We start from the raw sequence: 25,091 nt of genomic DNA on the forward strand, positions 1-25,091 counted from the left end.
CTTACCAAAAGATAAGCCACTTTTGTGTCAGCAGAATAGTTTTACACACTATTTGTAGAATGAGAGAAGATACTGTGTCTCAAACTGATGTAAAAAAAAAAAAGAAAATTATTAAAAACTTTAATTACAAGTGTGCCACAATCAAAACAGTGAAATACTGGGTGTGAAAGTGGGAAAACATATTTACATTCTATCTATTAAACATATATTTTAACATTAGATCATTATATTTCCCATTTGTTAGCAATTGTTTGCCCTAATAATGGTCCCTGTCTTTTATTAAGGTCATATACAGAAGTCCTGAAAGTCAAGAGAACAAAAGAAAGTGATCATTTTTATCGTTTCTTCTCTTTCTCACATTTAGTCAGAACATCACGTGTAAAATCTACATTTTTACACATAATTAAAGAACAACACTTGAAATGTGAGTTTTACTGCGTCGTTGTCGATACCAGCTTAAGCATAAATCTCGTCTGAACTGCACACAGCTGTCCAGTCCAGCCGTAAAAATTGATATCTCTTTCTCTTTTACACACATGCTTGTATGCACACACACACATCATAACTGTGGTTACTGCAAAGTCCCAGCAACAAAAGCTTTAGTTTCCTTTATTGTGGCTTTTGCATACCAAGATCAAACAAGCTTATCAGCAGCTTTACATTCTTCATAATACACTCCATCTGGGAGGAGAGCTCTCATTGGAATTGGATCACTAGGTCAATTCAGGATGATTGAGTGTCTAACTAAACTTATCAACAGGCACTTGGCTGGCCTCTGTTGTTTTATGATTGTACAATTATTTAAATACAATCATTCAAACCATTACTGTTTAATGATGCACATTTCTGAGACAGGATTTAACACTAAAACACATCTCTCTGTGTTGTGTTCAACTAAATTATGTGTGGGTATTTTAACAGAGCATAGTTAGGCAGGAGCATCTGCTGTTCCTGCCCACACAGTGCCAGCATGGCAGACTAATGGCTGATGCCAGGTGGCAATGCCAGGGCACCATGACGAAACACACGCGTCCCCAGCTCTTCCGCCTGTCTGTTTGTTAAGGGTTAACTCTCCAAGCCAAGTCAAGTTGTGTATTTGTCGAAAGATTCTACATAGGCAAGATAAATCAATTTGTAGATTGCGGGGGAAAAACAGAAAAAAAACATCACTGACTAAACTTTTTGTCCTCCATTGTCCCAAACAAATCCCATTCACAAATGACTCATGGAACAAACACAGAAAATTATTTTTCTCTTTACATAACTAGAAGCAGGTCTTTGTATACCTGCATAGTGACTTGTCATGCTTTTTCACTTCTCCTACCTTTAGTGTACCAGGACTTTTGCCAAAAAACCTGCGTCATTCAGGTGTGCCATAAACACAAAGGGGATCTGAATGCGTAGTAAGATTAGAAAACACAATAAAGCAGCAGAGCTGCGTGCCTGAGAGTAGAGTGGGCGTTTAATTGTAGAAATGTACCTAGTACTACACACACACACACACACACACACACACAGAAACACACTCACGCTAGATCTGAAAAGACGTCAAAGTTAACCTTTCTAATATTTGAAATGTGACAGTAGGACTGTCCTCCGCAGCAGATTTTACCCACAGGCAGAGTCCATCTTAAGAACAGCTTTACGTGTCAATGCAGGTTACTGTGTAATGACATGATGCCATCTCAGAAATATTACTGAGGAATGCCTCTCACTGCCTTCCAAGCATACCACTGCTGGGAATGTGTGGTCTGCTCTTTCCGCTGTAGATGCAAATTATGCAACACTAGAATGAACCAGAAAAACTGCCAATAGATGCATATTTGGTCAGAGGTTAAAGTTTTACAGGTGCAATGGGAACACATAGAACACCTTGACTTCCTGAAGGGCGGGGAGATGCTAATGTTAATACTCACTGTGCAGCTTCAGTTTCAAAATACACACACAAACCCCCCCCACGAATATCAACCTGCTGGGGTGCTTAAGGAAAAATTGGGGGTGTCGCCAAAGTCATTAGGATTCATCCTCTGAGGACCATGAATATTTTTATCTGACATAATACAAATCCATACAATAGTTTTCCAGACATTTCACCCAAACATGTCAGCCTCATGGTGGTGTAAGTCCAGGGATCATCAAAGTCAGCAAAACTGAGATGTACCATTTCTAGAGCGCTTTTAGAAACAAGATTAATATTCAGTAGCCATGTTAGCAGGACTTTGAGGCTGCAATGCCTAAAATTAGGAACACTAGGAATCAAACGTTTTTCCTGCATAAATATTTGTATAAATATGTTGTAGCTTTGTTCTTACCGCCAGCAGTGAGGAAATGTTAAGCCAGGTTGTTATCCAATCTAAATCAAAGGATTTATCATCTCTCCTGTGTCTACTGATATCCTGATGACAGATCAGCCTGTCAGCTGATCTGTCATCAGTCTAAACTGTTCTCTGTCAGCCTCAGGTGTATTGTTAGTATTTTTAAGCCATATCCTGTTTGTTTAATCCATTCACAAGCCAAAATGTAAAAAACAACAAACTATGATTTTAGGATGTATGTGCTGTAACAATGTCTTGATAACCAGCCACTGAGCGCAGTAACTTTCTGGAGTCTGGCCTTAACTGTGAGGTTGCCGTGCATAAAATTCTGGGTTTTTGTTTTTTTTAACAAGTTAGCATGCTAATGTTTGCAGTACATGTCACATTGTTGTGGTGGCATTCCTAAAGAACCCAAGGAAAAAAAAAACCCACATCTTTCTACATTCATCATTTTTGCCCTGATGTATGACAAAACAAAGAAAGAAAAATCCATCAATCACACCACAGTATCCCCTGTGTCGATATAGCGCCATCAAAAACATATGACATTACTATTACAAACTGAAGCTCTCAGCCTTTACGGCATTGCAATCAGAGCTAATTTTAGTCATGTCCACATACTCTGCATGAGGCCTGTTTACCGCATGCAGTGTGGTTGTGTGCAGCATGCCCATCAACGTGCTGCAAACCACAAAGAGCAAACAAAACCAGACACATCTATGCCAGACTACACAACAAACACACTGTGCTCCAAACTCATATAGACCGGCTTGTTGGCAGTGACATCCCACCATAGAACCTCACCTGAGCCCCAAAAATGCTTTATAGTCCCTCTTTTTATGTGACATCTTTGATTGCTCCCACCGTTGAGCAGCATCTATCATAATCACCAAGCCTGTCCTTTCCTTCCACATCCAGCGCACTTTATACCCACTGTGTTGAAAGCAAGTAGTCTGTTTCACAGGTCCCCTTTGGTCTTTAACTGTTTGCTCTGATCCTTCAGTGGCCACCTCAGATCCTTTCTCAACCCTCCTCTGCTTTTCCCAGTCCTCTCTTCTCCTCGCGTTTTCTTTCCTAATCCTTCATGTCTTCAGTTCTCTGTGGTCCATCCTTCAAAAAAGGAGAACTTTTTTTAAAAATTCCCATTTAAAGAAACAAACAAAAACAAAACACAAAAACTTTACAAACTAAAGTCACCACACAACTCAAAAAGAGGGGAGAAAAGATTTAAAGTAGGATTCATTTTAGCAATATTTAAGTTGTGATGGTTTGTGGTTCAGTAGAAGGAGCGAACAGGAAGGAGGGTGTCTGTATTAAACCCACACACTAACATGATTTTAAATCTCTCTGGAAGTTCTCCATTATCAAGGTTCATCAGCTCTTTTTCTTTATGTTCTAATCCAATTCAGTTTCTTGAGGGAAATTAAATTTCTTGAGGAAATCAAATGTTCACACCCTTAACCTCCTTATATGTTCTCCCAAATTCTCAGTGATATGTGAATCAATTTCTGCCAGGAAAACAATAATACAATAATGAAAAGTTAGTCATAATGTGTATAAAAAATATAAATTAAGTCAAACTGTGAGATATGAAGTGGATTTATCATATCATTAGCATTTTCATCTCTATCATGTCTTTTTTTTGTCATTTTTCTGCAGGGAATGGGCCTACATAGAAATATGTACACGTATATATAGACAGTTTCACTTCAATATTTATTCACTGAAGCATTGTGTTGGTTTACATATTTTAAAGTGGTTTAGCGTTTAAGTGTTGCGACACACATCTAAACCAAAAACCCAGCACGGCTGACCTGACATACATATTATGGCTGACCCTGTGAGACTACCGGCTCTCGGCACAAAATAAGCATAATACGTAGAGGTTACAGGGATTACTTTACCAGATGCTTACATGTCTGGCTTTTAAAACTCACTTTGAGGCCCATACTCTCTTTTGGAAAATAAACCTTGCTGTCACCTTTTCACTGGATGTTGCTGTTGGATCTGAGCTCTGATCAAATAGCTTACTCATCTACTGTGAAACTGTGTCAATTACAGGCTGTTGCACAGTTAAAGGGGAACGCCTGCCATTTAAATGTTTTAGTAGTATTTACAGGGCAATTGAGAATCATCAAAACAGATATGGAACTGTTTTCTCATGTTATTGGTATTTATTGTTTACATAAAAAAAAAAACATTAAAATTGAGATGGAACACTACACAATCTTTGTCCTGCAGTAAACACCAGGTTTCAACACGAAAGAAAAAAAAATCGGATCAAGGTGCTGACAGCTTTCACCCTCAGTTTTTAAACCTTTCATACTGACAAAGTCCAAGCGTGAGGGCACGACAGTCAGTTGATGTGCAAAGTGATTTTGAGCGAACACAATATCAACCTCAAGTCCTCACAGACCCACAACTGAGCTCTGCGACTTTCTACCAGTGTCTAGTCAGGTCTTTTATAAACATAAACAAAGCTAAACAAAACAGAGAACACACACAGAAAAGATATTTTGTTACTGAGTGCAGCTGGTTTTGATCACCGGGCAATCAAAGTCAACCAAACTATCAGATGGAATTGAGGTAGTGCTCGCAGTAACGCTACCCTGCAGGGGGGCCTTTCTCGTGCCTCCTGAGAGAGATTTCAGGCAAAGCCCCCGCCCACACTCACACACACACACACACACTAAAAGAAGCTGTGGTAAAAGATTGACCTACTGGCTCCTAAACTGAGGACCTGCTGGGAATTTCATTTGTAATCATTGTCACTTCTACTCCTATACGATGGAGGTCAAAATATGGTTTAATCATTGAAAAGCATCCTCTCATCCTCTCATCTCATCAGTGGCTGTATGTTGTATGTTGTATGCTGCTGCTACTGCTGCTGCTGCTGCTGCTGCTGGGATGCTTCTGCACACAGCTTTCACACCAGCTGCACTGAAGGAGAGCAGAAGGAAGAGATTGCTGAAATTACATTCATTTAATACGCACTTTACCCCATCATCATTATGACTAACCAATTAAACCAGTGTTTGCCGAAACTGGGGGGGGGGGGCAGTTTCTCCCTCACATTTGGAAAAATCCTACACATGACTTCTTTCAAAATATTTAGAATTTCATTCTTTTTAATTGATGAGTGTGTCCTATGTGAACTGAATTCATTTTATATTATATAATTTTATATGACATTATATGTATAATATTGTTTTTTAAAATACTTTTATTCTACTTGGAAAATGTCAAAAATATTTCTAGTATAAATATATTTAGTTGGGACAGATTATTAAGGATGCATATCAAAAGTGTCTCTGTGAGATGTGCTAAAATTATACTGATTCAATTTTTTTCAACAGTTTTTTAGAATTTGATTTATATATCTGAAAAGGGTTTTCACCCTCAGGCTGTCTGAGGGGCGCTGCAAAAAAGTATGAAGGGCACCTGATAGATTTAATGGGCCCCATCTGCAGAGAACAATGATGCATGTTTGGTAAAAGGGCTACATCCCTAATTAACATAAACATTTTATGGGGTGATTCAGAAGTAATATGTTACTCCTTTAATGGCATTTCTTTTCTTCCCTTTTTTTGTTTGTTTTTGTTTTCTCACTAGAAGGGCACCCACACCGCACCTCCAGTTTACATTACATCCATTACATCAGCATCTAATAGATTAGTACATTACATCCTCTTCATTTAAAGGGCACATCCTGTTTTCTCACCCGTGGAGATAGTTTATCACACTTTCTTCAACTGAAAGGGCACCAATAAGAACACTTCATTTCAGACTGTCACATATAGAGAGACTCTATATGGAGCCTTTCCTCCTGTGACAGCCACTATAGAACTTTAGTATGTTTCCTTCTTTGTGAGAGCACCTTACAGGGCATTTTATCATGTTTGCTCTACTGTGCATGTTCTTGTCCTAAGAGGCATCAGGGCAGACGGTTGCCTGAATCTGCCAGTGTCTCCCACAAAATGTGAACTCGGGGTGCTAAGCATTGGGTCTGTACACTTGAATAAAAGAGACACATTTTCTTTCCTTGATCATTAACATTTAACAACATTTCTTAAATAATTGCAAAACTAGCTGGTCCATGTGACTGTTAACATGTGTTTCCAATTCCTCCTCCTTTTTTTCTTTCCAGAAATGCAGGGCTAAAAAGAACATCACAATGTTTTATATCCTCATTGTTCCATATAGTTTAGTTTGATGTCTTGTATAATTTCTGCCACTGACTGAAGTAAAAATATACATCTAGATGAAGTTCTAAACCACTAGGGGGAGCAATAATACATACATAACGGTTTAATAATATATTGGCATTTTGGCAGGGACTTGGATTGGACTAACACAGTGCAGCTACATGAGAAGATTTCAGGATGAATGAAAAATGCCTTTCATACTCTGACAAGGATTTTCTTTTTCTTGCTGCCACCTACTGGTAAGAAAAGGGGCTTGTAGGCAGATCCTGCAGTGAATTACAGAGATATAACCTGATTATGACTGGGTGGAACACATTATACCCTCAACGTATGAATCTCTCAGCAGCCGTTGCCTCAGGTGCTTGTCCAGCATCTCAGATAAGCTCAAAACAAAACAAACAGCAACAACAAAAACGCTGTGTTGAAATAATTAAACCACACATCCAAACCAATGTGTTTGAGTTTGAATAATCTACACTGACAAACCATAATTAATGGACATCCTAAACACTTTAAATCACGCTCTGTGGTAAACATTTAATAACCACAAGCATGGTGTTATTTATAAAGCATTGTACATTTCAGTGAAACTTTGTGTTCATCTTCACACACTTAACTTACCAAGAAACCTAATTTAATTCAATTGTGTTTGACAAGTTTAGATGTAGCCACATAAATAAATCTCAGCATGAACAATTACAGGAATCCAGTCGTTTTATTTTCTAGAAGAAGAAAAAAAGAGATTTAGGAGGTAACAAGGGGATGTGAAACTTTTCTTATGTCAAGTGACCCAAAACTGTGCCATATTATATACAACCATCTCCATATTAACTCAATTTAGGTTATCAGATAATGATTTGACAGATATGAATGTGACTGTCTATACTGTAGGTAGAGGAAACCAGAGGAGAAAAGTGAGACCTCTGTAAAGAAGTGACATACTTACACGTTTTCTCACACTTCTGCAAGCGAGTAAGATAATTGGGACATAAAATTATTCCACAGCTTTCTGGGAAGTGTTGGAACTGTGTCAAGAGCTCCACTTTTGTGAATGGAGGGTCAAAGCCAAATAGGGTCGTGGCTCAGTGCTGTTGCCACTAACCACCGTCTGTAAATGACATGAAGCCCATCTGGAGGTGCAATGCTAAAGTAAACATCATAAATGCATAAAGAGCTTATGTTGTAACAGCATTATGTTCACTGTTTGGATGGGGAATTATTCATCCACACACCTGGCAAAGAAAACTATGGTGACATCATTATAAGAATAATATTTTATTTTATTTAAAATAACAAATCCATTACCAAAATAGTTCTTAGCACATTCCGTTATTGTGTTTCTTATGGATGGAATTATAGTGAAAATAAATTATTCTACTTTTTGCTGGGGACCCCCTGGAACCTTCTCATGGTCCCCCTAGGCGTCCCCGAACCCCACTTTGAGAACCACTGGTCTATATTAGAGCCCAAAACCGGTCGAAACATATATTATATTTTTAAATATATATTTTTTTGTGTACTGTAGAAATAAGTATCAGCAGTAATACAAAAAGTAAAGGCTTTAAATAACCTATCCAATCCAATGTAACGTTTTTTTAAAAATCAAGTTTTAATTGCTCTGATAGATTGAGGAAATGTAGTCTTGTTCATTTAATTTAAGGGCAGCTGTGTCAATTCTATCGCATCCTGTTGAGATGAAATGTCCCCTCCAGCTATCACTGCAGGTTGTCACTTCTTTATCAGTAAGTTTTGAGATGTGACCAGGCCAGCCTGAGCCGAGTAACGCCGGTGACCGACACTAGAGGCTCTTCCTGCCGCCTGCTTGTTGTGTTGTTGTGGTTAGCCGGAGGTTAGCTGGAGGTTAGCTCATGCTTTACTGCTGCAGCCGGCTGTAACGGTGATGAGGTGGGGGAGCGGGGCTGTGTTTCGCGACTAAACACTGAGTGAAGAGCCGCGGCCATGGCTGGAGTTTTCGACATCGATTTGGATCAACCGGATGAGAATGTCTCTGACGACGAACTTGAAGACGGGGTGAGTTTGCGTTAGCCGGTTAACACGTAGGTTAGCTTAGCAGCAGCTCTGAGGCCTGCGTTGCTACTGTTCGTGCTCGTGTGCCCATTATCGGACACGTCCTCGCCCATGTTCCCGCGGAATCTGAAAGCCCATGTAAAAGTCACTACACTATGTTTAAACTACATTTCGGAGCGTTTTCTATATTTAAAATGATAACAGACTATGTAGTAACGTTACTAATCAGTTGTATTGCCGACACCGGTCTTTAACATTAAACTCAAAGAGTGTTTGGTGTAACGTTAACTACCTCCGGCTAAACGCGTAACGGCGTTAACTGTTCAATCTTGGGGTGTCCCAATACTGAAGCCACAGAAGCAATAACGTAGCGAATGAGTTGTCTAAAAATGGAAAACGACATTTTAAAAAACAGCCTTAAGGAAAGCCCCGGTTAAAAATAAAAAGAAGTCGATTCTACAGCGGACGTAGCGACGTGTCTGATAATAGAGATATTGTTGAAGCTGCCTGCATCGGCATTCGTTTATTGTAGGGATGTAGCCGCATTACCCCAACTATTTACACGAATGCCGCATGTATGGTGTGACAACTGCTTTGGCATTATAAATAAGTGTGCTGTTAATGAACTCAAAGTTAAGCCATCCACCAACAGGCTGAAATCAAGATAATGCTAGTGAGAAGTTAACGTTAGCATCAGATACTACTTTGGTCATCGGCTTACTAGCCAGCGCTGATTTTAGTCACAAATCCTGGCTTCATTGAATATATAATTATTATAAATAATACAATGAAGTTAAAGAGCAAGTGTGCGCCTCTTGAACTAGCTTAGTTATTAGTTAGTTAGCAGCACTACCTGTTAGCTATAATATTTGTCTGTCCAACACTATTAGTAAAACAATAAGTATAGGAATAAGCGCATGTTGGCTGGTAAATAACAGTGGTCGCATTAATTTGTGCTGAGATTCTCTGTCCTGTTGTTCCTCTTGTTTTCAGGGCCAGCTCAGTGAATATATGGACCAATGCAGTGGCTTTGAATTGTGAGTATATAAGCAATACTGATATTGACTGGGTCAACAAAGGGGCGACATTGTCATTTGGATGACTGAAGAAGTTTTTCTCTGATGACATTTAAAGTGCTTTGGTGGGCTTTGTGGTCATGCTTTTTCAAATGTATCTACTGGAGTATAACTAGCACAGGGAACCACACTACCAAAGCATGAGAAATTACAAGTGGGTGACAATTTAAAGAGAAAATGAACATAAGAGGGTGGATGATGACAATACAGCTTCAGTGCTCCTTGGTGTAGTCTCTTTAACTCTACTCGAGGGACGTACACCATCCTTCCAAAAGATAAATCCTCTTCTGGTTTCTCCATTATGATGTTGGAGAGAGTGCTGTCTGGTCTAAGCTCTCAGATAGGTGTTTTAATTGAGTTCAGATCTGATGATTGTCAAAGCATATGAATGGCTCCATTTTCATACACATCAAACCATTCAGCAAACCCTCCTGTCCTGTAGGGACATTTGTTGTTTTTCTCCACTCATTTACGCAGATTTTTCCTTTTAACTTGTCACTCATTTATATGTATCCAGTAGTGTATGATGTCATCTTGGAAAGTAGACAATAATCAAACTCGGGGTCACTTAACTAATGTGGATGTATTTGAGGGACATTTGTATGAAAAAGTTTGGGAACGCCCCCAACAATGCAAACCAATCTCACCTAGTCAGCTGTTTACAGCACCAACAGCAAAACTATTGTGCCACCATTAACCTCAGTTGAACCATTAATCATGTTTATGTCCCAACCTCTTGTAAATGTATGTGTTGATATTACTGTGTTTTGAAAGTGATTGTTTTTTCTTTATTTTTTTTGTTTTGCCAGTAACATGGATGACTGTGAGAAGTTTGAAATTTCAGAGAACAGCGTGAACAAGGGAACAGAGCAGATCAGGCCTGAATGCTTTGAGCTACTGAAAGTTTTGGGGAAAGGTGGCTATGGAAAGGTGAGGCATCTGAACAAAATGAAATCATCAAATCCTTTACTACACACCTGTCTCCTCATCTGTTTTTCACTTAAAGATGTGACTTAATTTGAAATTTTGATTTTGCAAATTGAAACCACACAGCACAGTTGGGTGTTTGCACTTTATGTGACCCTTCCAGCTTACACACTTATTTAGAAAAACACAATTTAGTCTGGTTTGTTGAAATGTCCTGTAGGATGTTGAAATGTAGGTTGTTAAAATGTCCTGGGAAATACCACTTTGTCATTTGTTGTTATTGGCCTGAAACCTGTTACGCATTTGCTCATAGCTTTAAATTGCCAGTATGTGGGGGAGGATATTTTAGTTTTAATATTCCAATGGGTGGGGAATTTTTTTTTCAACAAAGTGACTGGAAATTGGGAAAAAAATCAGTTATGCAAGCTAAAAACCTCAACAATTTTGTGAACTATCATCAACCCTTTCAAATCCCAAGACACATATTCTGATATTTTTGTGCTGTGTGAAAGTTATATAAAAAAAAAATCTTCTCCACCTTTTCACTGTAAGATCTGGCACCCCAGAACAATCTCCTATTTTACCCAAATCAACATAAAACAGAACTATAATCTGTATTTACATTGAGATATCGCTCTTGTTTCGATGGTTTTATTTTGGTGTTAACATTGTGTTATTTTGGTAATACCAAACATTAGAGCTCTGAAAGTTTCCCGATGTGTTTCCTGACAATGAAAACGCACATCAGAGTGATTTTTGGAAACATTATTTCGCTTGGCAAACAGATGCATGACTTGTATTCTTTATTGAAGTGGTTTCATGCACGATGACTAAGAAGTCATTTTCTGCAACTTACTTGGCATTACAAAGTCATTATATTTTTTGAAACACACTGTCATTTGTTTTGGTGTTCCTGTGTAGTCATGTGTTGTGGCATCAGTTTGCTGTTCCGTGGCTTTAAAACTGAGAGCAAACATGTTTTTTTTTAAGGATTTTGTGGGCATACAGATAATTAAAGCACAGACATTAGCTCACGCAGGAACAAAGCTGCTCCTGGTGGCACACTGGTCATCACTGTCTACTTGTATGTAATGAATACTTTACACACAAATGGACAGGGAGAGTACTAGAAGAAGAATACCCACCAAGAGTGACTTTTGTTTACGGCTTAGAATGAACACACATTATGCAACACACCGGTGCTAGAAGACATTTTTCACTTGTGCCAAATCCTTTCTTCCCAGCATCATTTGTTACGACACAGTTGAGACATATGACCAATAAAAATGGTGACTCATGAACTATTAGCACAAAAGTAATGTCTCTATGGATTTTTGCTTGATATGTTGTTAATGTTCTTGCAGGTGTTTCAAGTTCGAAAGGTATCAGGCGCCACATCTGGGAAGATATTTGCTATGAAAGTGTTGAAGAAGGTGAGTGTGAATCTGCCTGTGTCCAATTTGGCTGTAAGATGACTATTTCATTGATGTAGAGAGAAAATCAGTAATGCTCAATCTGTCCTTCAATCACTTATCAGATGTGAGCTTATCTGCCCTCTAGTGTGCATATAGAGCAGTGTAGTCTGATAACATGTAGGCAAACACAAGTATATATTGGGAATTAGCTCCTTAAATACTCAGCTGACTCTCAAGCCCTATACAGCACGGCTGTGTGTAGGGTTTCACATGTACTTTATGTCACTGTGTGTGCCCTTTTTTTTGTTCCATTCTGGTGACATATTGGTGCATTCAGCTATGAAGCCAGAAGCTAAGGGCAGACCACCCAAAATAATGGCTGCATGCTTTTTCCCATGAAACCTCAGAACTGCCGCTTCTGCTCAGCTTGGCGTCCTCTCTGCAGCTGTCACTGAGCCGGTGCCTGACTTTGCTCGAAAAGTCAGCTCATATTCCCCGAAGCTTGAGGTTTTGGGTAATGGCTGTGTTTATTGGCTTAACGAGACTTGACTGTAGCTACCATGCTGGCTTCCTGATTCCACCTCTGCCTGTGCAGCTGATGTTGAAGCTATGACACCAGCGAATGGGGTTTAAGTTATTGCACGAATGGCTTTCGCACCCTGATTCTCCACGCTACTCTGTCCTTTCCCAGGCCATGATTGTGCGTAACGCAAAGGACACAGCACACACCAAAGCCGAGAGGAACATTCTGGAGGAGGTGAAGCATCCTTTCATCGTGGACCTCATCTACGCCTTCCAGACAGGGGGGAAGTTGTACCTCATCCTGGAGTACCTTAGCGGTGAGCATAGTTATTCCCAGTCAAATATATAGTATAAACTCCCACAGTCTTTACTGTCATAAATGTTTTTGATCATCTGTTATATTTTATGAGCACTAAACAGTATAACAATCTAACAGGCATTTCTTTCAGCACAGTGAAAATGTAGGTCTCTGTTTCAGCTGTGAATACATTTAATTTTGTATGTGGTAACTGCAGGTGGAGAGCTGTTTATGCAACTGGAAAGAGAGGGCATCTTCATGGAAGACACTGCATGGTAAGTTAGTTTTCTGTCACTCTGGTAAATTGTTAAACATCGTGCTGGGGATAAAATTAGCCTTTAGCTTTGCTCCGCCTTGTTTACAGTGTTTCTGGTGATCCATGGGAATTTTCCGCTGAAAAATACATTTAAAAAAAAAGAGGTTCTGAGTGTTTAGAAACTAATCAGGGTGTTCTGCTTAAACATGTCCATTTTAAATTCCTTTGAATCTTTTCATCCACTTTTCCGCTCATGCCTATTGTGTTTGTACACATATTTTCAAGGCCACCAACAAGGCAAGAAATTCCACATAATTTCCCAAACGTCATTATGATCCATTGTGTCTGGCAGAATAACAGTGATAATTCACTGAATGTGTCGGCTTCATTAAAGCAGGTGGTAAAGTGCTTGGTTTTAACACATCTGGACTATGGTCCGGTGCAGTTAAAAAGGATCTGCAGAAGTTTCAAATAGGTCTGAAGCGAGTGTTTGGTCCTGTTTATTCAGACCAGGAGGTTGTGGGAATGCATGGTGGTCTCCACTGCCCAGTGGTGGAGAACAGGCTGGCATGTGGTCTTTTAACTTTCTTCTGCGGTATATGTAATCTAAAACAGCCAAATTGTCTTTTTCTTAAGAATAATTTTTACTAAGATTAAACACAAGTGACAATAGACATGGTAGCTCTTCCACAACTCAAAACTTAACATCATTTGTCAGAAAATCCCTGAATATAAGAAACAAGGATTCCTAATGACCCAGAGATACATTCAAGGCGTTTCTGATTGATACTGTGGTCATATAGTTAATGGCTAGAATATAGAGGAAAGTGTGTTGTTATATATTGTATTGGTAGACTGTGCAGTTGGGCTGTGTAGTAATGGGCATTTGATTGCAGTCTGTATGCTGCAGTACTACTGATTATGTTACAAACTAGTACTCTATCTTGTTCTATTTTATTATTATTTTTAAATGCGTCCATGTATTTAGGTATGTGGACATGTGTGTGTGTGTATATATATGTCATATTATTTTCACTATGCGTGATCTTCTATGAGCCCTAGGAAGAGCACTGGTAACAGCTAATGTGGATCCGAAGAGAAAAAAAGTGTGGCTAGCAAATTAAACTTCTGGATTCTCACAGCAGCACATTGATATACTTTAGATGTAGCCCACACATGCCAAATTGCGTCATGATGTCGCAAATATTCAATCTGGAAATTAGACAGCCCTCTTTCACGGAATCTGAAGTTCAGCACATTGAGTCTTGTGAAAAGGGGACGATATGCATTTCTCAGGCAGCGTGTGGGACAAAAACTTGCAGCACATGTTCTTCTGTTTTATAAACACAGCCTGAAGATGCAAGTGGTGATTACATGAACCAAGCTGCTGAAAAAATAAGGGTGTGTGATATTCTTAGAAATAACCTAAATGACACTGAGGATAATTCCTTGACTGCAGATCGTTGAGGAGTAATTGAGAGCATTATGTGGGTGGATTTTTTTAGGAAAATGTATAAAATAATTGATGGAGAAAATGCTTTTGCTTGAATGTTTGACCTGTATCTTGCTTTGCTGTTGACAGTTTCTACCTGGCTGAGATCTCAATGGCGCTTGGTCACTTGCACCAGAAAGGCATTATCTACAGGGACCTGAAGCCTGAGAACATCATGCTCAACAATAATGGTACAGAAATTTCAAGAGTCCCTCACAAAAGGCAGTTTAGAAAAACTACAGCTGGACACATGTTCTTTTGTTCGTTTGGGGATTAGTTTTTTTCATGTTCTTGCTTCGCCTCCATTTCCTTCCAGGACATGTAAAGTTGACAGACTTCGGTCTATGCAAAGAGTCCATCCATGACGGAACGGTCACCCACACCTTCTGTGGCACCATCGAATACATGTAGGTCACACTACCAGCAGGCAGATTTTCAGATGAATTCAGTGCAGTGCACGTGCTGTATCATGCTGTCCATTCCCTCTCCTTCCTCAGGGCTCCAGAGATCCTAATGAGGAGTGGACATAACCGTGCAGTGGACTGGTGGAGTTTGGGAGCTCTCATGTATGACATGCTAACAGGAGCAGTAAGTGCACATATATAGATGCCACAGTAGCATCAGTAAAGCGAGACAAACTGTTTGTCACGGCACTTTGGCTATTAAAAGGTGAATTCAACTTGGAAAATGTTTGCTGAACTATTTTGTCTCACAGCCTCCATTCACTGGTGAAAACCGAAAGAAGACCATCGACAAAATCTTGAAATGCAAACTCAGCCTTCCACCTTACCTCACACAAGAAGCCAGGGACCTCCTGAAAAAGGTGGGTCATAAAATCCTTCCATCTGCCCCACTTTCTCTGACTGTATTGTTTATGCAGAGGCAGAAAAATGAAGTGTCCACATGTTCTCTTTTAGCTGCTGAAACGAAATGCCTCATCGCGACTCGGGGCTGGACCAGGGGATGCTGCTGAAGTCCAGGTAAATATATGTGCAATGTGTTAATATAACAATCGGTGACTTTACATGCTGAATCAGTAAATAAGGATGGTTCTTTGAATACCTGGCGGTGATGATGAAATCTAAAAAACCTACTGCTATCATCGTCTTTCCCAGGCCCACCCATTCTTCCGACATATAAATTGGGAGGACCTCCTCGCTCGCAAAGTAGAGCCCCCATTTAAACCTTTCCTGGTAAGTTCATGTTTCATACAGCTACATCTTCTCGTGACTGATCCCTGTGAGAAAATTAACCGACCCGCTTCTTCCGGCAGCAATCAGCTGATGACGTCAGCCAGTTTGACTCCAAGTTCACCAGCCAGACTCCAGTGGACAGCCCTGATGACTCCACGCTCAGCGAAAGTGCCAATCAAGTCTTCCTGGTGAGTAACAAGTTCTGTACCTCCCAGCAAACTGTCGGATTCACTATCTTAATTTGTCAAGTACAGTTTCGAGCTAGAATAATTTATGCAGTAACTCAGGATGCAATGTTTCTGTTAGATATTGTTTTGTCAGTCTTGGACTAAATGTAACTTTAGAAGAGTATTAAGCAGAAGAAGCTACTGCTTAGCAACACGTGGGACATTAGTATGTTTGGACCCCAGGAAGAATAGTCTTCATCTCTATGAAAACTAATGGGGATCGAAAGGATGCAATAAACAATATGGAGAATGAAAAAGAGGTGATATAGAGGCATTGTCAGTTACCTGAAAGATGACCCAGTCTGGTATTTTCTCATAATTTTATCAGAGCTCAATTGGTTGTCATATGCTGTTAATACTTTGAAGGGATTTAAGGGAAAACAAGGGTCTTTAATAGAGTACTGTGGCATTTACTGGTGACTTTAACAGTTTCTGTGTTGTCTGCAAACACACATACAAACAGAGGGAAGGTCTGGACATAATGTTTTTTATTTCCTTTTCAACAAGTGGGCCTTACGAGAATCGGTTAATGCGTCCCAGCTGGTTTAGTCCTGTTGGTTTTCCTGGAAGCTTCACTCACTGTTCCACCACATTGCATGATCTGGTTTACTCAGCGTTTCATTGCTCATCATCAGCTGTGGGTTGTTTTTGGAAAGATTGTCTTTGAAGAGGTGGACTCAGATCTCTCTTCTGTTTTTGTCCTTCCCACCTCTCTCCACCTCCCACCCCCTGCTCAGGGTTTCACATATGTGGCCCCGTCTGTGCTGGAAAATGTCAAAGAGAAATTCTCTTTCGAGCCAAAGGTCCGCTCACCACGGAAGTTCCCAGGAAGCCCAAAAACACCTGTGAGGTAACAGTAAATTATTTTTCTCTCTGGTTTCCATTTTATACAGTTAGTCTACCCCTCCTCCACATATCCTCTGCTGACCTAGTGAATGTAGCCTGCTCGGCCTCAGTAAAGCCATCTCAAGTCTCAAGTCTCTTGCAATGGCACAACAGGAATCCTCTCAGAACTTATATCGATAATTGTTTATCGTTGTCATTTGGCCAGATAAGTAGAGATCAGTAATAGAAATGTTGACATGAACTTAGTGAAGACAGATTTGAGACACCAGTAATGAGAGAACACTTGCTTGTCAAGCAGAGAAAGGAAATATGGATGAACTTGCAGAAACCAAACTAATTCTCACATGTCTCTCTGTCACAGTCCGGTGAAGTTTGCAAGTGGGGGCTGCTGGCCCCGGGGATCCACAGGCTGCCCATCCCTGCTGTCTGCTGGCAGCTCTGTAGAGCAACCCATGGAGATGTCAACAGTGGAGCAAATGGACACCAGCAGCAGCAGCACCTCCGAGGCCTCAGCGCCACTTCCCATCAAGCACCCTTCAGGCATTAATGCAGGCCCCTACAAAAAACAGGCCTACCCCATGAACTCCAAGCGTCCCGAACATCTCCGGATGAACCTATGACGCACGGCTAGCGTACAAAACATTAGGACTCTTCCAATTCCTCCTCCTTCCTTTTTATCATTTCCTTTCAAAGAGACCTGTAGAATTTTTTTTTTTTTTTTTTAAAGAAAGTGACTGACACTGTCAACGCCGATCACCAGCTCTTCCAGCAGCGCCTTCCCTTCTCTTCTCTTGGCCTCCCAAAATCCTCCTGACCCAGCCTGGCCTCCTCAGCCTGCCGCAGATAATCAGTGAAGTACAGGAGAGATGATGTGAGAGAAAGTGTACCTGCTCGTTGGCTGTTTAATGCCAGCCGATGAGCGGGCTGATGCTCAACTGGCATTATTATGATTTACTGGTGCTCTTTTATTCTCAAGTCTGGATAATGTTACTTCTAGTTCTTACGACTAGTTGCTTTCATCGTATTGAGTGGGATGATTGTGTGAGGTGTACACTAAGATTTTGGTTACAAGGGGTGTGTGTGTGTGTGTGTTGCCCCCTCAAAATGCCAGGCATTTTCTCTCTTTTTTTGTTTTTATGATCACTTAGTGATAAGAACCTGCAGGTCACACTGTCAGAAGGTAGATTTCTTGGATAATAATCCACAATGAACACAGTATTCCTTCATGTTTTTGAGGAAAATAATCACATTGCCTTTGTCACTGGAGTGTGTGTGGTCAGGAGTAGGCAGAGCACGACTTGAGAAGAAGCAGCTATAAAAAGATGGAAGTGAAACTTCAGCTGAAAGCATCACTTTACCACAATCAATACCAAAATGCTGGCACTGCTTTACTTCTCCAACTGGAATGCTTTCCATAGCGAGCCTATTCAGAAGCACCGTTCAGTTTCTTTGTGTTGAATGTCAACAGACTCCAAAAGCCTTTTTTTTGTGTGTCTCTCTCTTAAATCTCCCGCGCTCACTTCTGACGACGCTCGGCAGCATTATTTTTTTAACTCGTGTGGCCTTGTTGCCATAGTCACAGATGGAAACTGAAAAACATGACGAGACAAGATGACCCACAACACGCTCAGCCAAGTTGATATCACTGCCTTTTATTCATTCAGGCTGCATTGATGTACTTTGTGCTTTGCATATGCTTTATGGTGCATTGACAGTAACAGGGCTCTCAGTGTTAGGGGGATGAATGCAGACTTAAATGACCGGACCATGTACAAAATCCTGTTTGAATTGAAGGTGTATGTCTTGTTTATGTGATTTGAAGCTGCTATTTGAGCCTCTGGGAGTCAAGCCATCTCTTGCCCTGAAGCTGACCACATCGCCGGATGCAGATTCCCATGACGCTAATTGAAAATAGAATGAAAGAAAATTAACTTCAGTATGAATGGCTCCAGTATTTGTTACCCGCTTGTTGTTAAAAGAAACGACCAAAATCACTGTTTTAAAGAACCAAATTTTTTTTTATTATTGGTTAACACACCCTGGAAAAAGAAAAAATGGAGATGTGTTACTGTTTTTTGTAAGAAGTGCACGGTTGAGACGACCACATTTAGTTCACATTGATGTATTAATACTGACTTCCACAACAGTGACGTTCAGAGTCATCGTCACATGTTCCTGTAAGTTACTACTTCAGTTTTTCATATGGATGAAATGAATAGATTTTTTTTTTTCTACCACTCTGGTACAACAACTGTATTTAATACACTCCACTTGTTACTCCGCTTACTTTGCGTATTTGTGACAATATTTATTTCAAGTGCCATTGTTTCTCCACTGCATTGTTCACACTATGCAAGCTATGTATTTATTATGTAGTATTCTTTAGATAAGGCAGCAGAATGTGTGATTTATTTGATTTGAAATTCTCGTCAGACTTATTTTGTCATAATAATAATAATAATAATATTACTAAGCATGTACAGTATGATTTTATTTCCACAGAACATGTCTTACAGTAACCTCAGATGCAGCTTTTTTTCCTTTTTTATTCCAAAATCGAGGAGGGTGACCTAAAATGTCTTACAGTATTTATTGTGTGGCATAGTATCATATTCAAGGGTGAATTTCCAGAAGAGGGAAGAAAAAAAAAGAACGTTTTGATATCTTAAGACTTCCTTGCTGAAAACTTGAACTCAGTTTGTCTTTTTGCAGTGGTTGGTGCAAGGGCAGTATATTAAGAAATGATGCAAAAACCAATGGGAATGGCATTGTGCCTTTGCTGACAGTATAGTGTGTATGTACAGTATGCTGTATATTGTAAATGTGTGTGGAAGTGGTGAGGAGTGACCCGTAAGTTTCACTTCCTGTTATGTTTCTGAAGGATGTTCTTTTCTTAGCTTCACCAATTTATCGATTTGATCCAAGCGTGATCATTTGACTCTCAGTGGAGTCTATGAGAGGGGTTGGGAAACTTAAAAAGATACATTTAGCCTCTGTTCAGTACATTGTGTGGAGTTCGAACAAGCATTGTCCCCACCGAGATGTTTGAGAACAACCATCTTATCAAGTTTACTTGAGGTGGAAAACATCATCTGAGGAGAACTGGTGTTTTTAATCACTGGTGGGCATTGAGAATACCATTAAATTTGTCACCAACATCTGCCCATTAAGTTGGGAAACGTTAATATGTATCATGTACATAATGAAGTCAAAATAAAACTAAAAATGAATGGATCCTGTTTCAGAGCTTTTTGTAAACTGTTCTGTAAACTGTCATTTTACAGCATTTAAGGATTTGTTTAATCTGTTTTAAGCAGGTTGTACTCAGCCTCTGTACACTAAAGTCTGAATATTACCTAGACTGATGTGATTTGACTTTGAGGTGTGGCTGTTTAGTAGATAATGGATTCTCAGTTTTCCCACATAAATCAACAAGTCACAAATGTCATTCAAATGTAGATGTTTATTCAGATAGTTTATGGATCTAAATGGGAAAAATAACAGTGAAATGATTTTCATACATAATAAAATAGATGCCTCTCCCAGTCTTTGGTTTTTTTTTTTACAAAAACGAGGCTACATTGCCTCTATAGAAAAATAATTTATGTGTAAATCAATCTCACAAGCTCAGTTACATCCTTTTTTTTTTAAATCAGCCATTAAAAAATAGTCACTGAAAGCAAAAGGCAAACTGTATTGAGCCTGCCGTGTCCATCCTCAGTGCCTGGATGCAGGCTGGGAAAAGTGTGGTCATTATTATGGCTTCCTTTTGCAGTATGCTCGTTGTCAGCCCTCCAATCTCACATTTATTTTAACCCTTTCAAGCTGAAAGATGCATCTAAAACAGAATTTCGGCAAGCACTTTCGATTAGAGGTTTGTATGCGGCTGCTAACCTTTACACAATTTATTGATACAAATCAGAAAAATCGCTTCTAAACATTTAGAAACACTGGATAAGAAAGGATTTGTGTGTTGTATGTTTTTCAATTTTGTGATAAAAGGAAAACAGTTTAAAATACTCTTATATATATTTCTCTCCCCTCCCATATTTATAGTTGAACAACTTGCAGCCCCATATTTGTCCTAGAGACAAGATCAAAGGTGAACAAAGCAACACAACACAAGAGGAAACAACTGAAAATAGAAAAGTAAAAAAACACTTGAGGGCATGAAAAAACAATCAACTTTCAGTTGTCTGTAAGTGTGACTAGTAGGGACTTACTGGTCGTTGTGGGTCCTTACTGACCTCAGCCCTCAGGGGGCACAGCCCTTTGCCAATAAATCAACAGTGTGTACAACATTACTTGTCAGTGGAATTTGACAGCCATAAAAAAAAGAAAGAAATCACATTAAATACAAGCTAATATCAACATCCCCAACCCAAATATTCCCCACCTGTGCCTTATTACTCAATAAATCTGCAGGTGTGGAGATGTGGCTCCATCCCTCCATTTGTAGACCTTCTCTGTGATCACAGTGCGGCAGAGAGGGCAACTCTTCTCCCGGTTAAACCACAGAGCGATGCATTCGTCACAGAATATGTGCTGCACAGCAGAGAAACAACAGGATGTCAGCATGACTTTGCATTTACAGTAAATGATTAGATAAGAACAACGGATGTGCTTCACTTCATCTACTATCAACGAAAACAAAGTCAAAGTCTCTACAGTTGTATGGCACGACAGGCCCTGCATTGCACACTTGTATGGTTTTACCTGACAGAGCAGAGCCCGAGGCTCCCTGTACTCTCCCTGACAGATGGGGCAGACGTCTCCAGCCTCGCTGCACTGACTCCTAGTGGCTGCTGTGCCTGTATGCTGAGGAACAAGAGACAAAACAATTCAATAGAGCTGGCACCAAATTCTGAACATGTACGTTTTTTTTTTTTTAAATAAGGTGTTCACCACTGACCTCGCCCTTTAGAAATATCCTCACAGTTTTCAGTAAAGACGTCCACTGTCCGTACAATCCTAAAAGCTAAAAGAAAGAGGAAAAACAACCAAAAAAGTGAAGTAAACTGAACACAACAAAAATCTATTGCTGTTTAGTCTGAGTGATCACACCTTCAGTATGAGGTAGAGCAAAGCCAGCAAAACCCCCAGTGTGAGTCCAGGGGTGCCGTCAGCCTCCTGGTAGGTGACCAGGTAGCGGAACCACAGTGAAACAGGAGCAATGCTCTGGTGGACCTGACCAAGCTCCTCAGTCAGCATCAGCAACCGCCCCTGAAGACAAATATACAATATTCTGAAATACAGATACAGCCCTGCAAAGACCCAGTGTTTCAGTGATCTCTTATATAAGTGACCCCAAGAAGAAATCCACCACTCTCACCTGGGCTCTGTAGGTCACCAGTGAAGAGGGCAGCAGCAGAATAAGGCACTTTATCCCCATAAATAGGAACTTTATTACAAAGTTGGTGATGCCGACTGCCCATAAAACCTCCCAGAATCCCAGCGGCTCAATAGTCGGGCTGAGGAAGACGAGGCTGTAAAGAGGTCAACAATCAGGTTAAATGGCAACATCCAGGTATACTTTTCATTCTAGATTAAGTTTTCTATCAGAGTTCAGAAGAAGCCATGAGCCCTATTGGATGAAAGGGCTGTAGTCAAAACACCCAGAGAGTGAATTAAATTACCACTTAGAATTCTGGTTGCTTACTCAGCTCCCAGAGACAAACTGAGATTATATCCTGTGACCAATGACCTGTTCTTGGAACATAGTCACACGGTTCTGTACAGAGGTAAATAATGTGAGATGTCTTACCAGTGGTAAAGTGTCTCAGTGAGAAAGGTGTAGTAAAGTAGGAGGGTGGAAGAGATCAGGAAGAACAGCAGCCACGCACACTGCAGCTTTGAGTGTCGATCCTGAGAGGGTGCACATAAGAAAAATGTAATTTCAGAAATCCTGCAACGGTGACCATAAATGCATCACGAATCAGTCTGTGTTTTCTTGCTTGTGACTTACCTGAAGAAAGACTTGAGTTTGAATGTTTTTATTCACATATAAAAAAGTTGTGAAGAGGCCAACCCCAACTGCTAGTCCTGGTAAATGAGGAGAAGCAATAAGACAAGCTGTCTTGTGTTGGTATTTGCAAGAATGCTGTTTGCTTTTTTTAATACTCACCAAGAGCATGTTGGATGATCAGTTTAGCACACAGTATGACGAGGAAAGGAAGACTCTTTTGCAGCCAACGAAAGAGATATCGGAGCTCAGACAAGGAGGTACTGGGTTCTCCAGAGTCCATATCAGAGTCAGGCGGATCAAGCTCAGGCTCTGAATTGGAGTGGTGCTGCGCTCGATTGTGTCCATGTGAATGTGAATGGGAGTGGCCGTGGGAGTTGACTCTGGACCTCCTGGATGACGTACCTCCACTGGACTCCGCAGACCCACTGTTCATGGGTACCCGCACCTCATTGCTCTCAGGGCTGGCAGCAGCTGCAGCAGCAACAGCACCAGGGGCCGGTGTCCTGGTGAGAAGCTCTGGTTGCAGAGTCAGGGATAAACCATTTCCTGCATGAGCCCCCCGCTCACTTGAATTCGGCTGCATCACAGTAGGAGACTCCCTCAGTTTCAGTGCTCTTCTGCAATCACTCCTTTGACATGAAATACAAACAAGTGTCATCATGTGACATGCATCAACTGGAATTAAAAGCTGTAATAACTTCTATAATATTGAGTTAACAAATGTAAACTGCATATTTAAAAGCTATCAGTTAAATCTATCAGAAAAAGTAAAGCATTATGGTCTGTATCAGGACTTGAGGATTCCTAGCCACTGATTTTGAACTACATTTAAGTGTCTAAGTTAGAAAAAACACAAATATCACAGTGATATATTTATTTTGTAAAGACTTGGAAACATACAGCTTCCATGCAGCACATGAACGCGTCATTGTTTTTTGTGCAGTGTTATTTGCATAAATGTTGCTGCACTAACTTAAGTTTTGTTTGCTAACTTACACTGATTTGCAGTCAGCATTGGAAGTGTTAGACTACGTCAGCTCACAATTACAGTCATACCCTTTATATTCATATTGTTGACAGCTAATTAACGTTGTCTGAATCAGTAACTCTCTGAACAAGTCATTCTCAGGTGATAATAATAGTAATAGTGGACACAGCTGTCCGTTTCCTACCGAGTCGCCGTTAGCATTAGCAGCTAGCAGATGCTATCGGGCCACATAAGCAGCTGTGTGGAAGCGCCGGCTCACCTGTCATTCTGCACCCGGAGTTTCATGATAAGCTATTGAACCCCATCTAATACAATGTCCGGGCCGCCAAACGAAACAAAAGCGAAACTAAACCAAAAAACAAAACTAAGCAGTTAGCTTTCAAGCTAAGCCATAAGCTGCTCGTCTCGTACAGACATTTTGACGTCGTTAACGACAACAGACGTCCTGAGCTTCTTCTGACGGCTTTAGTGTGCAGTGTGGGATGTGAAAACTGCGTTAGTGCCTCCCAGTGTTTCCCTATTAAATTACACTCACTGAAAAATAGTAAGAGAATTTGGTAACAAGGGTTTATACGCATGATTTAGTGGTTTATTAATGGTTAATAAATCATTTACTAACGCTTTTTTTCCTAGCTCTCTCTCCACATTAGTAACATCTGTGCCTTCCTGCTATGACAACTCAAAGAATGCCTGTAATGAAAATACAGAATGAATAAATGGGCATATATCAAGTTGCACATATTAGAATGTCCTGACTTTTAGTAAAATGTTGTAATACACAACAATTAATATGAATGCAACTCGATTGTATCTTTCATTATGCCACAACTTTCAAACTCCACAGTCCCTTTATATGAGACATACATTTGCAGTCTCAACACCCACAACAACATAACCCAGACTTCATCATCAGGCTTACTTCATCAAACTTGTTAAAAGCTCCTCCAGAGCCATAGAACACATATATGTGTTTTCACAGGCTGAGAAGTGCTACTCGCACCAAGTTAACTAATCTTTTTTGTGGAAAATAAGAGGACTGCTTGTTCAATTGTTTTGGAATGAGATGTTCAGCAAATATGTGTTCAGGCATCCATGTACTCTTGGCCATATAGAGTAAATTATTACTCTGAACTTTGCATGGAATACTCTCACAATACACACATTGAAATGCTCCAGTGTTCCAATAGTGAGCATTAATATTTATATTGCTTACAATAGAATGAGGCTGATATGAAGCAAGTTCTCTCTGAGTTGCTTGATAGTCTATTTGATTAGTTGGTCTGATTGCATTTGTGAGATGAACTGGAGATTGGGGTGAGGCTATTTTATTATCTTCCT

The 25,091-nt window shown here is 40.1% G+C and overlaps 2 protein-coding genes across 4 annotated transcripts; one reads left to right on the forward strand and one right to left on the reverse strand.

Annotated features, from left to right (window-relative positions):
- Positions 1 to 8,410: 8,410 nt before the first annotated feature.
- On the forward strand, positions 8,411 to 17,650 carry rps6kb1a (ribosomal protein S6 kinase b, polypeptide 1a). The gene is made up of 15 exons (XM_053331369.1): positions 8,411 to 8,551; positions 9,542 to 9,585; positions 10,434 to 10,554; positions 11,916 to 11,984; positions 12,658 to 12,805; positions 13,004 to 13,061; positions 14,625 to 14,725; positions 14,851 to 14,941; positions 15,032 to 15,122; positions 15,250 to 15,357; positions 15,452 to 15,514; positions 15,650 to 15,727; positions 15,808 to 15,915; positions 16,692 to 16,804; positions 17,162 to 17,650. Exons 1-15 carry the CDS (start codon positions 8,480 to 8,482, stop codon positions 17,418 to 17,420), a joined length of 1,524 nt encoding a protein of 507 aa, XP_053187344.1. The 5' UTR covers positions 8,411 to 8,479; the 3' UTR covers positions 17,421 to 17,650.
- Positions 17,651 to 19,801: 2,151 nt separating this feature from the next.
- Positions 19,802 to 24,179, reverse strand: rnft1 (ring finger protein, transmembrane 1). 3 transcript variants are annotated; one of them, XM_053331867.1, is made up of 9 exons: positions 24,013 to 24,179; positions 22,925 to 23,394; positions 22,766 to 22,842; positions 22,565 to 22,650; positions 22,133 to 22,286; positions 21,865 to 22,023; positions 21,713 to 21,778; positions 21,517 to 21,618; positions 19,802 to 21,345 (listed from the first exon to the last, which is right to left on the reverse strand). In XM_053331867.1, the coding sequence occupies exons 1-9, from the start codon at positions 24,036 to 24,038 to the stop codon at positions 21,211 to 21,213; spliced, it is 1,275 nt and encodes a 424-aa protein (XP_053187842.1). In that variant the 5' UTR covers positions 24,039 to 24,179; the 3' UTR covers positions 19,802 to 21,210. The 3 variants fall into 3 exon arrangements, with proteins under 3 accessions (XP_053187842.1, XP_053187840.1, XP_053187841.1); XM_053331865.1 differs by having other exon boundaries at positions 22,565 to 22,665; XM_053331866.1 differs by having other exon boundaries at positions 22,565 to 22,665; positions 23,938 to 24,179.
- Positions 24,180 to 25,091: the final 912 nt, after the last annotated feature.

This window comes from Scomber japonicus, chromosome 13 (assembly GCF_027409825.1).
Source record: "Scomber japonicus isolate fScoJap1 chromosome 13, fScoJap1.pri, whole genome shotgun sequence".
Lineage (NCBI taxonomy): Eukaryota > Metazoa > Chordata > Actinopteri > Scombriformes > Scombridae > Scomber > Scomber japonicus.